This window comes from Macrobrachium rosenbergii, chromosome 36 (assembly GCF_040412425.1).
Source record: "Macrobrachium rosenbergii isolate ZJJX-2024 chromosome 36, ASM4041242v1, whole genome shotgun sequence".
Classification (NCBI taxonomy): domain Eukaryota; kingdom Metazoa; phylum Arthropoda; class Malacostraca; order Decapoda; family Palaemonidae; genus Macrobrachium; species Macrobrachium rosenbergii.
Genome location: NC_089776.1, coordinates 17,828,302 through 17,846,089, shown reverse-complemented (window position 1 = coordinate 17,846,089; position 17,788 = coordinate 17,828,302). Strand labels below are relative to the sequence as shown.

Here is a 17,788-nt window from a genome sequence, read left to right as displayed (position 1 = left end):
CACTCAAAAGGAACTGGAGTCACATACCATAAGACCTTAATGGTCACAAGAGAGTGTCAATTCATAATTGGAATAGGGATAAGAAAACTTGTTGTTTGAAGCCACAACTCCTCCTATTATCAAAGAAAGGTTGAGGCAAAAGAGCTGCCATAGTGGCAATAGTGGCAATGGTGAGTTAGAGCAGATAATCCTTGATAGAATTCCCAAAGGTGGGGCTGTTTGAGTAAACATGGATCTTGCAGGAGCAGTCTAGGAAAACCCACAAGAAGTCTTAGAAGGTCTGGGAACCTTTCCTTGAGCAGCCAAATGGAGCTATCAGGGTCATTGTCACATTGCGATGGGATAGGAACTTACTGAGTATCTCTCTAACAATGTTGAATGGAGGGATGGCGTAGAGGTCCAAGTTCGACCAGTTTATCAGCATGGTATACGTCACCCATGCCTGAGGATCCATAACCGGTGAACAAAAGAGAGGAAGACGATGGTCTTCAGTGTTGCGAAACAGGTCCACTGTCGGTTTGCCTCACAACTTTCATAGTCTGTTGCAGACCGCAGAGTTCACAGTCCACTCTGTTGGAAGAACCTGTCCTTTCAGACTCAGTTCGTCTGCTAAGATGTTCATCTTCCCTTGGATGAACCTGGTGGCAATCTTGACCCGATTCTGATCTGCCCGAATGAGCAGGTCCTTCACTGCCTCACAAAGGGAGGAGTGGATTCCCCCTTGTTCCTTTATGTAGGAGAGAGCCGTGGTGTTGTCAGAGTGCACCACCATGGTCTTGTCTGTGACTGCTTTTACAAAGTGCATTAGGCCCAAATGAGTGGTAGTCAGCTCTTTGACACTTATGTGCAGACTCCGCTGTTCAGGTACATGGTCTCTGGAACAGCGGAAGCTTCTAAGTTGCCCAGAAGGGCTCCCCAGCCTCAGTCTGAGGTGTCTGCATAGAAAAAGAGGTGGAAGGGACATTTAGCCGTGGCCATTTTGCCATGGCCATTTAGCCATATTCCATTTTACAGTGGGCTATTTTTGCCGTCAGACCAATCTTGCCGCATAAATACATATTTTGCAAAAAGTAGAACTGTTGCATGGGTTATTTCAACTAATTTGATAAAGATAAAATATATTTATATATAAATAACTTAAAACTACCCAAGTGTACAAAATATAATTTTGTTCATTATTTTTGTGAATACCAAATTAGTTGAAACAACCATATGTAGTAGTTTTAAGTTATTTTAACTTCTTTTTTAAGTTTACATTGTTTTTGGTATTTCGAAGTTACATAAATACCAAATTAGTTGAAACAACCATATGTAGTATAGTTTAAAGTTATTTACATTTCTTTTTCTAGTTTACATTGTTTTTAGTTTTTTGAAAAAGTGATGTACAGTTCTTTCTTAACTTTACAAAGAGCAACACCTAAATAGTAAAAAACTCTTAGCCCATAGAGATGCAGTCATCGATATTGTCGACAAGAGGGAAAGAAAAGTATGCACACGACGGCTATATTTACGTGTTCGATGGATACGCTGCTGATAAGATGAGAACATTTTGGAGATGTGAGAAAAGAAAGCTCTGCAAAGCCCGGATACATGTGGAAAATAGTGAAGTGGTAAAACAAATTAACGAGCACAAGCATGCAGCTTCTGCATCTAAAGTTGAAAGAGATATAGTTGTAACAAAGATAAAAGTGCGAGCTGCTGAAACTGCAGAGAGTACTTCTCAAGTAATAAACGAGTGCCTTGTAAATTTGCCTGAAGCTTGTCAAGGAGCGATACCTAACACCCAGCGCTGAAGAAAATTGTGCGTAGGAAGCGGAAAGAAATTGCCGATTTTCCAGGAAATCCAAGCAATTTAGAAGAACTTGTAATACCTGACCGCTTTAAAACTTATCATGTAACTGATAGTATCGAAGAGCAGTTTTTATAAGCTGATAGCTGTGATGCGTCATGTAGAATTTTAATATTTGGAAGAAAAAGAAATTGTGATTTCCTCAGTCATACAAAAAAGTTATTTGTAGATGGTACTTTTAAAATTTGCCCACCTTTATTTTCACAAGTATATGTCATTTTGGGGGAAATTCATGGAGGTGTACTCCCACTCATATACGCTTTACTGCCAAACAAATTATGCACAACTTATGATAAATTATTTGAAATGATCCTGGAATTACAGCCTGAATGCCGCCCAGAAAAGGTCAACTGTGACTTGAACTCGCTCATTTCCAAAGTTTAAGGAGCACTTTCCCTTCACTGCAATTCATGGATGTTTTTTCACCTGGCTCAAAATATGAGAAAACATGTTGCTAATTTGGGACACATACTGAAGGTACAATAATGACTCGGACTTTTCTTTGAAAGCTAAAATGATAATTGCTCGCTTTTATTCCTATTAGTGACATTGATGACACAATTGAACATTTATCTGATGTGCTTCCCAACGAATTGCAACCCCTCCTGGACTGGTTCGAGGACACCTACGTAGGTAGAAGATTACGAAGAGGAAGTGGTAGACGACAGCCACTTTTTCCAATTGAAATGTGGAATTTACATGACAGAGTTTTAAACTGTGATGAAAGAACAAATAATCTCTTGAAGCTGCTCACAGGAGGTTGCAGTGCGAACTAGAGTAGAGCATCCAGTAATCTGGAAATTTATAGACTGTTTAAGAAAAGTTCAGAGAGGGAGGGACTTGCACTACGAGCAACTTGTAGCAGGGCATAGCAATGCACCGAAATTAAAAAAATACAGGGATGCTGACGCTCGAATATTAACAATCGTGAGAAGATTCAGTGAGACAGATTGTGGGGAGTATTTAAGGGGCATTGCTCATAATTTTGAATAAAAGTAAAATTTTTTTTTTTTTTTTTTTCAATGTTTGTATTTGTTTTATCCGTACAAAAATAAAATGTTCATTTGTGTTTTTAATTTTTATAAAGGGGCATTGCTCATAGTTTTGAATAAAAGTAAAATTTCTTTTTGGTTCTTTTCACTGTTTTCGTATTTTTTTTATCACGTACTGAAATAAAATGTTCATTTGTGTTTTAAATTTTTATAAAGTATTGATGATAACAATTATACACATTTTATACAATAAATGCTAATATTTGCTTGTTGAGACGGAAATAAAATTACAAATATTTTTTTTTTTACTTAATTCCTCCTTATAATTAGGATCATATATTCTTTTCTCAAATTAGTTGAAAGAACGCATGTTACAGTTCTACTTTCTGCAAAATATGTATTTATGCGGCGAGATTGGTCTACGGCAAAAATAACCCACGGTAAAATGGAATGTGGCTACATGGCCACGGCTAAATGTCCTACACCCGAAAAAGAGGTCGGGGTTCACAAGGCGTAGAGACTTTCCCTCTAAAAGTCAGCCTTCAGAAGTCCACTACCACTGGTCCGACTTTATCTCTGACGTTATGGAGGACGTCATTGAATCTGGTTGCTTTCTTCTGTTCCAGTCTGCCCTCAGGAAGAACTGAACAGGTCTCATGTGTAGTCTCCCTAATTTCACAGACAGTTCGATGGATGAGAGTATTCCCAATAGGCTCATCCACTGATTTGCTAACAAGATGGTAGCGCAAGGAGATCTTGTACTGACTGAAGGCAGGACTCTATCCTCTTGGGGGGACGGAAGAACCTGAAAACTCAGAGAGTTTATCCTCATCCCCAAATAGATCTCCTGAGTCGGGGTCATCTGTGATTTCTCTAAGTTCATCAATAATCCTAGTTCCTGTGCAAGTAAAAGGGTTGTCTGAAGATCATAAGTGCCCTGTTCCTGCAATGGTGAATGGAGAAGCCAATCATCCAGGTATAAGCATACACTGATGCCTGGAAGGTGTAGCCACTTCATGAGGGACGCAAGAACTCACGTAAATATGTTAGGGGCCATGGAGAGGCTGAAACATAGCGCTCGAAATTGGAAGACCCTGCCCTTGAAGACAAATCTTAGGTATTTCCTGGACTCCGGATGTACTGGGATATGAATTTACGAGTCCTGTATATCCAGGGTGATCATCCAGTCACCCAGCTGAATGGATGACACCACCAACTGATTTGTCTCCATTTTGAACTTCATCTTCTGTACGAAGAAGCTCAAAGCACTGACATCGAGGACAGGTCTCCAACTCCCCCAACCCTGATGACTGGTAGTGTGGTCTTCTACTACTACTTCTATGGCCCTTTTCTTGAGGAGAGATGACACTTCCTCTGCCAGAGCTACAAACCTCTCGGAGCCCGAGTATGCTGTCAATGCAATCGGCGAAGACACGAGGAGGGTACTCCTTGAATGGAATAGAGTAACCCTCCTTAAGAACTTTGATTGTCCATTTTCCCAAAAGAGGAGGAGTCTGGCTTCTACAGATGCAAGAAGGGTAGATGAGTCACTTCTTGGAAGAAGGAGGTCTGGATGAGGTCTTCTTGACAGATCTACCGGTAAATCATACTTTGGAACGGGGTTTCATGGAGAAACCCTGTCTGCCTCCACGAAAGGACTTCTGTTGAAGAGGAGAGACAGATTTCACAGTAAAAGCAGAAGACTCTTTAGGGTGCTTGGAGGACTAGGACATAAAACCTGAGCTGATTGTTTCTGCAAATCAGTGGCAATCTCCTTCACAGCCGATTGCAGAAACAGGCACTGCTTGTCCAAGGAAGAAAATAACAATGCCGACTTCTGAACCGAGGTCACTCCCTTCGTGGTGAAGGAGCACCACAACTCCCTTTTCTTCAGGACTCCAGTGGAAAAGAGTGCTGCAAGCTCCGAGGAGCCATCTCGAATGGCTTTATCAGCGCACGACAAAACATTGAGCCAATCAGCTGCCAGGTCTGTCACCAACACATCATAGTCCTCTATCTTCCTGGCAAGGGCCCCAATCGTCCAGTCAAGGAAACTAAACACCTCGAAGAACTTTGAACATGTGCTTGACCAGATGATCCAGCTCCAAGGAGGCAAAGAAAACCTTAGCTGATGAGAAGACAGATTGATAAGCTGAGTCCATCACTCCAGAGAAGTCAACTTGGGATGAGGCAGCACCTCCCAAGGATGGAGCTTCTCCCGTAGCATATGACAATTATCTGGCAGTGAGTTCTCCGTTGGGAGGGTGGGTTCCGTTCTCAGCTAGCACTCTGCTGGCCGCGAATTCAAATCTCCGACCAGCCAAAGAAGAATAAGAGGAATTTATTTCTGGTAATAGAAATTCATTTCTTGCTATAATGTGGTTCGGATTCCACAATAAACTGTAGGTCCCGTTGCTAGGTAACCAATTGGTTCTTAGCCACGTAAAATAAGTCTAATCCTTCAGGCCATCTCTAGGAAGGCTGTTAATCAGCTCAGTGGTATGGTTAAACTAAGATATACTTAACTTAAAGTGAGTCTCACTGGAGGAAAAGCAAAGGCAGCCTTCCCTTGCTCTCTATTCATAAACTGGAGCAGCTGGCTGGAAATGCAACAAAAAAACTGCTAAGAAATACCTCAAAAGAGAAGCATATGCATTTAAAGCTGGCAGAAAAGGAGTGAGCTCATCTGTTTTGTTGTTCCTATTGTTCCCTGATAGTGGGCGGGGTGGTCAACCACCCAAAATCAATAGAATCGCTACTGTGAACTTCAAATTTTAGCTGCGGCACGAGCAGGAAAGTACAGCTATGTAATTACTTGGGAAGTTACTTATATGAAACTCATTGTTAGCTGCCTCAAGAGCCAAGAGTGAGATCACAGGTTTCATGGCTTTGACAAAACCTGACAGGGGTCATCCACTGTGAGAGCCATCAAGACAGTCTAAGAAGACTTTACAGAAAAAACTAGCATCCAGCAACATGGCAACAGGTCTGACAAAAGAGTTCTTGGACTCTGTAACTGGTTTGCAGACATCCAAGAAAAGATACCATCCTAGTTGAGAAACTTGTTGCACCTTCAAAGGGAACAGTCTCAAGCAGCAAGACCGCTAAACAACAGATGCAAGTTAGTATCACAGGAACTCTCTGCAGAAACTAATGTCTCCACAGTAAGCATATATGGACTCTGCAGTATGGAAACAGGTAGTACTGTACTGCTGACCACAACTTACTGATAAGGCAGTCACCAATCAAAGAAGGTCAAAAAGACTGCCTGTGAGGAAGTCAAAGTGCCAGCAAACTGGCATTTGACCCTGCCCCCTGACCCAAGTACTCAACACTTCTGGCAGCACAGAGGTCACATCACTGCTGAGGAACCACCTCCTAGTAGGAATGGCAGGACTGAGAATACTGGCATTTAGATGAGTCTGTGAAGTATAACCTCCATCACAAAAAAAACAAGGACCCTTATTCTCAAAAAAAACTTGAAGACAGACAGCTACCTGAAAAGGGCAAAGGATATGGTGGGCCCCATCTGCAACCACCCTTCACATAAGACTACCCAAGATTTTGTGTGAAAAGAAAATCTGGAAACAAGGCAGCAAATTGCAAAGCCAAGGAAGACCACACTGATGACAATCAGGAAAAAGAACAAATTAGAGGAAGACCAGTATCGCACAGGGGGCTAAAGGCTAATGCTGATGAGGAGGTCAAGATCCCCAAGGCAGCTGATCTGAGAGCAGCAAATGACAGCTAACCACAGAGGGCAGTAAAAAGTTGCAGTTGCTATTAATGCTGTAAACAAAATATCCATATTCATCAAGAAAGGCAAATCATCAACCATGACAGTAAAAAGAAGAGGCAGGAAAGCTGCATTCCCAGTAGAGGGAAAGCAGAAGACAAAAAGGAAAGGCAGAACCATGAAGTCTCAACAGATCTGAATGGAAAATTTTGCAGTAAAAAAAAAAAGGTACTGTATATCTTAATGACACCCATGAACCAAAGAGGTACTGTATAATCTGGCAGCATATTCAAATGCCAATGAAATAAGATGAGATGAAAAGAAGCATCCTTGGATGATCTGGAAAAGGTTAACAATGATCCAAGCCCCAGGCTCACCGCAACCAAATCCACATCCATTACCAACTATACAAATCAGAGTGCCTATCATAATGGACTCCAAGCACCTTGCCATAGGGAAGTAAAGAATCTAATAGACCAAAGCCAAGATAGCAGTTGGAAGGCAGAGGCCAGAGGTCATAACTCGGCCTGAGAAGGGTAGCCAATAAAACAATTATCAAAGACTGCAAACCAGGCACCAAAGTAAAAAGCACCATGTCACTAAACTCACAGGTCTTCATAAGGAGTCCTTCCCTCTTAAGTTCTCCAGTGGTGCCAAGGGAACAGAGGAAGGAATACTAGACTAAGTAGTCAAAGAGAGAGCGAGCCCAAGGTACAGACTCAGCAAGGAGGAGCTCACTACTGAGGTAAGCCATCAAGGTTTGAATGAAGCACGTGAGAGAGCAGAAGCTGGCAACAAGAGATCAGGGAGCAATAAAAATTGCATTGTGGTCCAAGAACACCCTTACTGGGATATGTGTAAATCAGGCAAAGAATGATGGGGCAGAACCAGGAGAAGTCAAACAATGGAAGATACCAGGATGTCACTACCTTTGGACGGAAAGACTTGAGAAATTGAGGGCTGATCATAATGAAGGCAAACTAAAACAGTGGATGCATCTTACACACTTAAAAGACTATTTTATGATGAAAGGGTTTGTGAAAAATCTAATTTAGCCATAAGGAATTTGTAATAACAAATTTATCTGCCTACTGTTTCACACAAACACTTTCAGCTTTACATAGTAATTTCCTCTGTTGTAATGGCAGTTAATAGTAAGTAACTACATTAATCAATGCTTTCAAATCTTCATGCTCTTTTTACAGAAAAATGTTGATCTTAGACAGCCATTTACAATTTTCAATATGCATTACCTTTCTGTCCTTTGTCTTTCATTTTAATAAAAAGCTCATATCTTCGCTGCTTCTCTTCATTCTTGGCAAAAGGTTTAAAATCAGACCTGAGGCTTCCACCAGAATTTTTAAACTCTTCAAATAATTTGTCAACTTCTGAATTATCCTCAGTCTTCTGCTTACGTTTCTGAACATAGTCTCCAGACTGCCCTTTTACACCAGATCTGATCTACAATTGAACAAAATATAATGAATAATTAATATATACATTAATGGAAAGAAAACCAAGAAATACTAAGAATTTTGTAAACAATTACTAACTGTAATGTAAACTGTTATGAATAAAAACAAAAACATTTGTAAAGCTGAAATGTGACTACAGTATTATAAACAAAATTCATGAAAATCATTGTCCACACTGCTATGGTTAAGTAGCACAAAATAAAGCTAAGAACACTAAATACCACTCATGTAATTCATTTTTATAACCATCATCAAAGAAGTTACAAGGGTAACTTCTTTGATGGTGGTGCAGTACCTGTCTCAAAAGCACAGTAATAGCTTGTTTACATATTTTCCATTTCTTACTAGGTGCTATATCATAAGACTATCCTTCAACCAAAAGGTGACAAAAAGAGATTATCTTGACATCTCTTGTTACAAAAGTGTTTCTCTAATTTTGTCTTTTCTTTGCTAGTATTGCACACAATCTTACCAATCTGGGAGTTAGTAGTTGTACTAGATTCCAAGTCTTGAAATTTTACCTTGGCTCACCAAATATGAAGCAGGGTTATTTTTTGCTATTTTGTTTTTTATTCCTTGAGAAAATTTTGTTAACCATTTGCGTCATGGTGATTTTCAGCATATTTCTAATAGTCAAATTGTAAGGGATTTGTAAAGGATTAAGTTGTAAGTGCTACACTCATCATTTTTAGTATTTATTATTATTACAGTAAACCCCCGTATTTGCGGGGGATGCGTACCGCACCCCCTGCGAATAGCTAAAATCTGCAAATACTTAAAACCCCTCTAAAAACACTTAGAACTGCCTATTTTGATAGTTTAAACACAAGAAAAACCCTCTAAAAATGCCTATACCTGAGTATTTTAATAGTTTCATTTAAAAAAATGCATTTAGTCATGAAAATTATATAAAAAGACAGTAATTAGTGAATATTTCTCAGTGAAAAATACCGCGAATGGGCGAATTTTCCGCGAATAATGGGTAGAAATGTTCCACAGAAATCCGCGAATCTTGAGAACGCGAATACAGGGGGTTTACTGTAGTATTATTATTATTATTATTATTATTACAGTGCCCCATTTTTACGCGTTTCACGTTTCAGCATTTCATTTTGCTTCAGAATTTTTTGGAACACATCATTCACTTATCTGTGGGGGAAATTTCACTAATTTGCAGATTTTTCTTTAGGCTGTATCTCTTAAATTATCACTAATTCATTTTTTTTCGTAAAGCAACACTGTTTATTCACTAATTATTGTATTTTCTCATTAAAATATAAGTATACTGAGAGAGAGAGAGAGAGAATTTTTAATCAGTTAATGGGAGATGGTGAGGACTAACCCCGTTTGTATGATAAATAAATGATTTACCTATTAAATACTAATTTTCAAATATTCATAATAATAAGATTAAATAATAATAATAACAACAACAATAATAATAATAATAACAATAATAATAATAATAATAATAATAATGATAATAATAATAATATAATGTGATTTAAAAATTTATGCATTTCTATAGTAAATTCTGTGAAATTTTAAACAAGCAAATACACATTCCCAATCTTTTCCAAAGCTCTGACTTGGGGGGGAGGTTGGACCTATCATATATGTCAAATATCTGTCCACGACCCTTGCCAGATACAGTATTTAACATATATGACAGGTCCAACCCCCCCACAACTTGAAAGCTTCCGAAAAGACTGGAAATAAGTACCGGTATTTGTTTGTTTAAAATTTCACATAATTTACTATAGAAATGCATAAATTTTAAAATTACAGTATATTATTATTATTATTATTATTATTATTATTATTATTATTATTATAATTTGGCAGCAGACCCTCTTTTAAACAGGTTCTATTGAATATTATTGCTGCTTCAGCTGCATTTATTTTGTAGAAGACTTTTTCTATTTTCCTTATTGCGGACTTCTCTTCAGTGGAGGTGCGTGCTAACAGCTCGCCTATATTTGTCATTTCATGGGGAAAAGTCAAAATCTGGATTCTGCTTCTTTATATATTCTATACAGTTAGTTACATACAATTGTTGCGCGACGTTTCGACAGACTCTTCTGTCATTCTCCAGCGGAGCTAGTAGAGGACTGGCAGATTGCATAGGTCCTTCTGAATTTATACACGGGCTTCAGCGGGGGTCATGGATGGCGAATTCTGATTGGTTGCAGTCAGCGAACTTCAAGCCAAATTTCTGCGTGGCTTCGATCCTGACAGATCTTCGCAACCTGGGAATGTCATTCATTCCAGCGTTCCCATTGGCCTGCCGTTGCGTGATGTCATGCCGGCTGACATCATCGGTAGTTTGGCTGCTATTGGGCTGCGGATGAATGATGTCATTATCTACTCTTTCTGTCGTAGTCGGGGATTGTCTCGAAGGCGCCTCGCTCATCAGGGGCATCTCCATTTTCAGGGTTGTCGTTTTCAGGTATTCGTTGGGTTTGGTGGGTGTTCTGCATTATTCTTCTTAAATTCGTGGGTAGGAGCGATGCCTCCTGCGTCGTATTCATTGTTGGTTTTTCTCGGCAATGAGGAGCGCCTCTAGCAGGCGCAGGCGTCGAGGGTCGGCGGCTCTCCCGATTATACTTATATTTTTGTATAATACTGTCGCGGGAGATGGAAATATTGTGAGTAGCACGGGCGTGGTTCATGATGGCACCCTCCTGGGCGTGGCAGGAGATCCTTTTGACAGACGCATCGTGGTCATTCCAATATAAGCGCCCGGGGCATCCTCGGACAGGACATACAAATTGGTAGACCACGTTCTTCTGCTTGAGGGGTTCTCTTGCTGGCGGAGAGGGGTTATTCTTCATCACCAGATCACGGGTGCGGCGGTTCTTATAATAAATTACAAGATTTATTCTCTTACTGTCTTCGGTCGGGGTGGCGTTTTCCATGACGATTTTCTTCATGGAGTTCTCGTCCTCACGGTACTGGGGATGCATCCGGGCCTTATAAAAGATCTTTATGTCATCTTGGGGGCAGGTTGTGTGTTCTCACCGTTGTACCATTTTCCAGGCCAGTTCGAATTTCTTTGTTTACGAGTTTGTTGGTGAAACCATTGTTCACCAACATTTGTGCAGCACGTTCGAATTCCTTGTTGGTGTCCTGCCAGGTGGAGCAGTGGGACAGGGCCCTTTTAATGAAGGTCCTGACTGTCGTGTTCTTAAACCTAGCAGGGCACTCGCTATCCCCATTCAAGCAAAGTCCCAGATTGGTGGATTTTGTGTAGACTGATGTCTTCAAGTTCCGTTCCGTCTTTGTGACCATAACGTCGAGGAAGGGGAGCCGGTCGTCTGTGCTGAACTCAACAGTGTAGTTCAACACACTACATTGTTGGAAGGTCAGACGAAGGGCTTCAACCTCCTCCTCGTTGTCTGCTTGATCAAAGACGTCGTTGATATATCGGGCATATTTCTTGGCCGCTGGATTCTCTCGAAGACACGTTCTTCTCACGGTGCCCATGTAAAAATTTGCAAAGAGGACGCCCAATGGAGAGCCCATCGCAACGCCATCCTTCTGTCTATACATGTGCCCTCTGTGCGTAGTGAAAGGCGCCATCTTCGTACAGATCTCCAGCAGAGCCTTCAGGAACCTTCTGGGATGTTCAGGGGGTCATTGTCGGCTCTCTATAGACTTTGTTTAGGACAATGTGGATGGTTTCATCCACAGGTGCGTTGGTGAATAGACTCTCTCGTCCAGAGAAGCGATGGTCCCTGCGCCGGGAGTCTCGGATCACTTGAGGAATTCCACAGAGGACTTCAGGCTATAACTGCTCGGGGCGTGGGGGGGTCAAGATATGATTTGGTCGTTTGGCGGCAGGTCGGGGCAGGTGTTTGGCTGATGATCGGGCGGGGGGATTGCCAGCCTTGTGTGTCTTGACATTCCCATACAGGTAACCAAGTTGAAGTCACCTGCGATGGGGAAGATGGACAGCATTGCTGGCAGCATTCACAGTGCTGATGATCTTATTAGCTTCCCCTCTTGATGTCTTCGATGGGGTTCTCGTCAGCCTCTCGAATTTCGTCGTGTCCGACAGGATGGCATCAATTTGAGGAAATACTCCTCCGTGCGATATAAGGACAAAAGCTGCTGTCTTGTCAGCGCGACGCATGATGTTTCCTCATCTCACAATGCAGTTTCCGTGAGGGCTTCTGCAACAGGAGGGGCTGGAGGCGTCGGAAGTTCTAACGGTGCCTCAGATTCTAAATGGATTCAAGCATCAGTTCTATTTCCAACCTCTTCTCGTGGTTCTTTGGCCTCGAAATAAAGTGGCAGTTCAGCCCCAAATTCAGCAAAGCGTCTTGATCCGGGGAGGGCTGGAAATCTGTCAAATTGATGTAGCCTTTGTGAGAAGTAATTTACTGCCGTTGAGGGCGGTGAGTTTGCGCATGGCGCCCCTCATGCGTTAGGTCATATCATCCTCTCAAGTTTAGACAGGCCAAAACTTCTTCTTCAGAATTCATCATCGGGTGGGGATCGTTCGTTATCAATGTGGTTATCAAGTCATCTTCATGGTCAATCTCAATCGGGTTGGGGGAACTAAGTTTGCGAGAGAACAGGTTGTTCTGCCAGGTGCTCCATCTCCTCCGTCGGTGGGTCTGACTCCCGCTGAAAGCGTTCATCCATTGCTAACCAGGCGTGAAAACGTCGCAACTCCGGCGTCTTAGTTCCCAATTGCTGCAGGAGGGACCACCTGAAGTATCTTCGCTTGTTCTTGCTGAGGGGTCGTGCAGTCTTAAAGTATAATTTGGCATGATCTTTTAAACAGGTTTATTTGAATATTTTTAGCTGCATTTAAGAAGACTTTTTCTATTTTCCTTATTGGGGACTTCTCTTCAGTGGAGGTGCGTGCTAACAGCTCGGTGTCATTTCATGGGGAAAAGAAAAATCTGGATTCTGCTTCTTTATATATTCTATACAGTTAGTTATATACAATTGTTGCGTTTCAGACAGACTCTTCTGTCATTCTCCAGCGGGAGCTAGTAGAGGACTTCACGGGCTTCAGCGGGGTCATGGATGGCGAATTCTGATTGGTTGCAGTCAGCGAACTTCAAGCCAAATTTCTGACCTTCGATCCTGACAGATCTTCGCAACCTGGGAATGTCATTCATTCCAGCGTTCCCATTGGCCTGCCGTTGCGTGATGTCATGCCGGCTGACATCATCGGTGGTTTGGCTGCTATTAGGCTGCGGATGAATGATGTCATTATCTACTCTTTCACAAATAGTTGGATTGTCTGAACAATGGTTTCACCAACAAACTCGTAAACAAAGAAATTCGAACTGGCCTGGAAAAATGGTACAACGGTGAGAACACACAACCTGCCCCCAAGATGACATAAAGATCTTTATAAGGCCCGGATGCATCCCCAGTACCGTGAGGGACGAGAACTCCATGAAGAAAATCGTCATGGAAAACGTCACCCGACCGAAGACAGTAAGAGAATAAATCTTGTAATTTATTATAAGAACCGCCGCACCCGTGATCTGGTGATGAAGAATAACCCCTCTCCGCCAGCAAGAGAACCCTCAAGCAGAAGAACGTGGTCTACCAATTTGTATGTCCTGTCCGAGGATGCCCGGTGCTTATATTGGAATGACCACGATGCGCCTGTCAAAAGGATCTCCTGCCACGCCCAGGAGGGTGCCATCATGAACCACGCCCGTGCTACTCACAATATTTCCATCTCCCGCGACAGTATTATACAAAATATAAGTATAATCGGAGAGCCGCCGACCCTCGACGTCTGCGCCTGCTAGAGGCGCTCCTCATTGCCGAGAGAAAACCAACAATGAATCTGACGCAGGAGGCATCGCTCCTACCCACGAATTTAAGAAGAATAATGCAGAACACCCACCAAATCCAACGAATACCTGAAAACGACAACCCTGAAAATGGAGATGCCCCGATGAGCGAGGCGCCCTTCGAGACAATCCCCGACTACGACAGAAAGAGTAGATAATGACATCATTCATCCGCAGCCCAATAGCAGCCAAACTACCGATGATGTCAGCCGGCATGACATCACGCAACGGCAGGCCAATGGGAACGCTGGAATGAATGACATTCCCAGGTTGCGAAGATCTGTCAGGATCGAGCCGCCGCAGAAATTTGGCTTGAAGTTCGCTGACTGCAACCAATCAGAATTCGCCATCCATGACCCCCGCTGAAGCCCGTGTATAAATTCAGAAGGACCTATGCAATCTGCCAGTCCTCTACTAGCTCCCGCTGGAGAATGACAGAAGAGTCTGTCGAAACGCGTCGCGGCAACAATTGTATATAACTAACTGTATAGAATATATAAAGAAGCAGAATCCAGATTTTGACTTTTCCCCCATGAAATGACAAATATAGGCGAGCTGTTAGCACGCACCTCCACTGAAGAGAAGTCCGCAATAAGGAAAATAGAAAAAGTCTTCTACAAAATAAATGCAGCTGAAGCAGCAATAATATTCAATAGAACCTGTTTAAAAGAGGGTCTGCTGCCAAATTATACTAATTTAAGACTGCACGACCCCTCAGCAAGAACAAGCGAAGATACCAGGAGCTTCAGGTGGTCCCTCCTGCAGCGGCAATTGGGAACTAAGACGTCGGAGTTGCGCGACCTGCACGACGAAGCATCACGCCTACACCAGCAATGGATGAACGCCCGGCAGCGGACGAGCAGACCCACCGACGGAGGAGATGGAGCACCCGAAGCAGAACAACCTGTTCTCTCGCAATACTTAGTTCCCATGAATGATGACAACCCGATTGAGATTGACCATGAAGATGACCACATTGATAACCACATTGATAACGAACGTATCCCCCACCCGATGATGAATTCTGAAGAAGAAGTTTTGGCCTGTCTAAACCGCCTTCGAGAGGATGATATGACCCAACGCATGAGGGGCGTCATGCGCAAACTCACCGCCCTCAACGGCGGTAAATTACGAGTGCCGCAGCAGCACAAAGGCTACATCAATTTGACAGATTTCCAGCCCTCCCGGATCAAGACGCTTTGCTGAATTTGGGGCTGAACTGCCACTTTATTTCGAGGCCAAAGAACCACGAGAAGAGGTTGGAAATAGAACTGATGCTTGAATCCATACAACAGTTAGAATCTCGAGGCACCGTTAGAACTTCCGACGCCCTCCAGCCCCTCCTGTTAGCAGAAGCCCTCACGGAGAGAGGGTCCTACGACAGTGGAGTCTGCACCCGTGAGATGAGGAAAGCTGCGAAGGAGCTGAAGGAAAAGGAAGGCATCACAGTCGTCGCTGACAAGACAGCAGCTTTTGTCCTTATACGTACGCACGGAGGAGTATTTCGACAAATTGGATGCCATCCTGTCGGACACAACGAAATTCGAGAGGCTGACGAGGAACCCCATCGAAGACATCAAGAGGGAAGCTAATAAGATCATCAGCACTGTGAATGCTGCCAGCAATGCTGTCCATCTTCCCCCCATCGCAGGTGACTTTGAACTTGGTTACCTGTATGGGAATGTCAAGACACACAAGGCTGGCAATCCCCTCCGCCCGATCATCAGCCAAACACCTGCCCGACCTACGCCCTCGCCAAACGACTAAATCATATCTTGACCCCTACGTCCCGAGCGTTATAGCCTGAATTCCTCTGTGGAATTCCTCAAGTGATCCGAGACTCCCGGCGCAGGGACCATCGCTTCTCTGGACGTAGAGAGTCTATTCACCAACGTAACCTGTGGATGAAACCATCCACATTATCCTAAACAAAGTCTATAGAGAGCCGACAATGACCCCCCCTGAACATCCCAGAAGGTTCCCTGAAGGCTCTGCTGGAGATCTGTACGAAGATGGCGCCTTTCACTACGCACAGAGGGCACATGTATAGACAGAAGGATGGCGTTGCGATGGGCTCTCCATTGGGCGTCCTCTTTGCAAATTTTTACATGGGCACCGTAGAAGAACGTGTCTTCGAGAGAATCCAGCGGCCGAAGAAATATGCCCGATATATCGACGACGTCTTCGTTCAAGCAGACAACGAGGAGGAGGTTGAAGCCCTTCGTCTGACCTTCCAACAATGTAGTGTGTTGAACTACACTGTCGAGTTCAGCACAGACGACCGGCTCCCCTTCCTCGACGTTATGGTCACAAAGACGGAACGGAACTTGAAGACATCAGTCTACACAAAATCCACCAATTTGGGACTTTGCTTGAATGGGGATAGCGAGTGCCCTGCTAGGTTTAAGAACACGACAGTCAGGACCTTCATTAAAAGGGCCTCTCCCACTGCTCCACCTGGCAGGACACCAACAAGGAATTTGAACGTGCTGCACAAATGTTGGTGAACAATGGTTTCACCAACAAACTCGTAAACAAAGAAATTTGAACTGGCCTGGAAAAATGGTACAACGGTGAGAACACACAACCTGCCCCCAAGATGACATAAAGATCTTTTATAAGGCCGGATGCATCCCCAGTACCGTGAGGACGAGAACTCCATGAAGAAAATCGTCATGGAAAACGTCACCCGACCGAAGACAGTAAGAGAATAAATCTTGTAATTTATTATAAGAACCGCCGCACCCGTGATCTGGTGATGAAGAATAACCCCTCCGCCAGCAAGAGAACCCCTCAAGCAGAAGAACGTGGTCTACCAATTTGTATGTCCTGTCGAGGATGCCCGGTGCTTATATTGGAATGACCACGGCGCGTCTGTCAAAAAGGATCTCCTGCCACGCCCAGGAGGGTGCCATCATGAACCACGCCCGTGCTACTCACAATATTTCCATCTCCGCGACAGTATTATACAAAATATAAGTATAATCGGGAGAGCCGCCGACCCTCGACGTCTGCGCCTGCTAGAGGCGCTCCTCATTGCCGAGAGAAAACCAACAATGAATACGACGCAGGAGGCATCGCTCCTACCCACGAATTTAAGAAGAATAATGCAGAACACCCACCAAATCCAACGAATACCTGAAAACGACAACCCTGAAAATGGAGATGCCCCAATGAGCGAGGCGCCCTTCGAGACAATCCCCGACTACGACAGAAAGAGTAGATAATGACATCATTCATCCGCAGCCCAATAGCAGCCAAACTACCGATGATGTCAGCCGGCATGACATCACGCAACGGCAGGCCAATGGGAACGCTGGAATGAATGACATTCCCAGGTTGCGAAGATCTGTCAGGATCGAGCTTCGCAGAAATTTGGCTTGAAGTTCGCTGACTGCAACCAATCAGAATTCGCCATCCATGACCCCCGCTGAAGCCCGTGTATAAATTCAGAAGGACCTATGCAATCTGCCAGTCCTCTACTAGCTCCCGCTGGAGAATGACAGAAGAGTCTGTCGAAACGCGTCGCGGCAACAATTGTATATAACTAACTGTATAGAATATATAAAGAAGCAGAATCCAGATTTTGACTTTTCCCCCATGAAATGACAAATATAGGCGAGCTGTTAGCACGCATCTCCACTGAAGAGAAGTCCATAATAAGGAAAATAGAAAAAGTCTTCTACAAAATAAATGCAGCTGAAGCAGCAATAATATTCAATAGAACCTATTATTATTATTATTATTATTATTATTATTATTATTATTATTTATTATTATTATTATTATGTTGCCCATTTGGTGGTTAAATAAAATCTCTCTCTCTCTCTCTCTCTCTCGTACATACTGTATACATTTTTAAGGGTAAAATGTTTACGATGACTTTGAAATATTAATAATATCGTCAT

The 17,788-nt window shown here is 43.0% G+C and overlaps 2 protein-coding genes across 3 annotated transcripts in view; one reads left to right on the top strand and one right to left on the bottom strand.

Moving 5' to 3' along the window:
* The window catches only part of Pat1 (Protein interacting with APP tail-1), a 362,655-nt gene that overhangs the window by 133,151 nt on the left and 211,716 nt on the right, over positions 1 to 17,788 (top strand). The window lies entirely within an intron of this gene.
* LOC136856677 (G patch domain-containing protein 1-like) overlaps positions 1 to 17,788 on the bottom strand; it is an 84,485-nt gene that overhangs the window by 9,861 nt on the left and 56,836 nt on the right. The window contains exon 10 of the mRNA XM_067134736.1: positions 7,831 to 8,038. Within this exon, the coding sequence (XP_066990837.1) occupies positions 7,831 to 8,038 (208 nt within the window). The remainder of the gene's footprint in view (positions 1 to 7,830; positions 8,039 to 17,788) is intronic.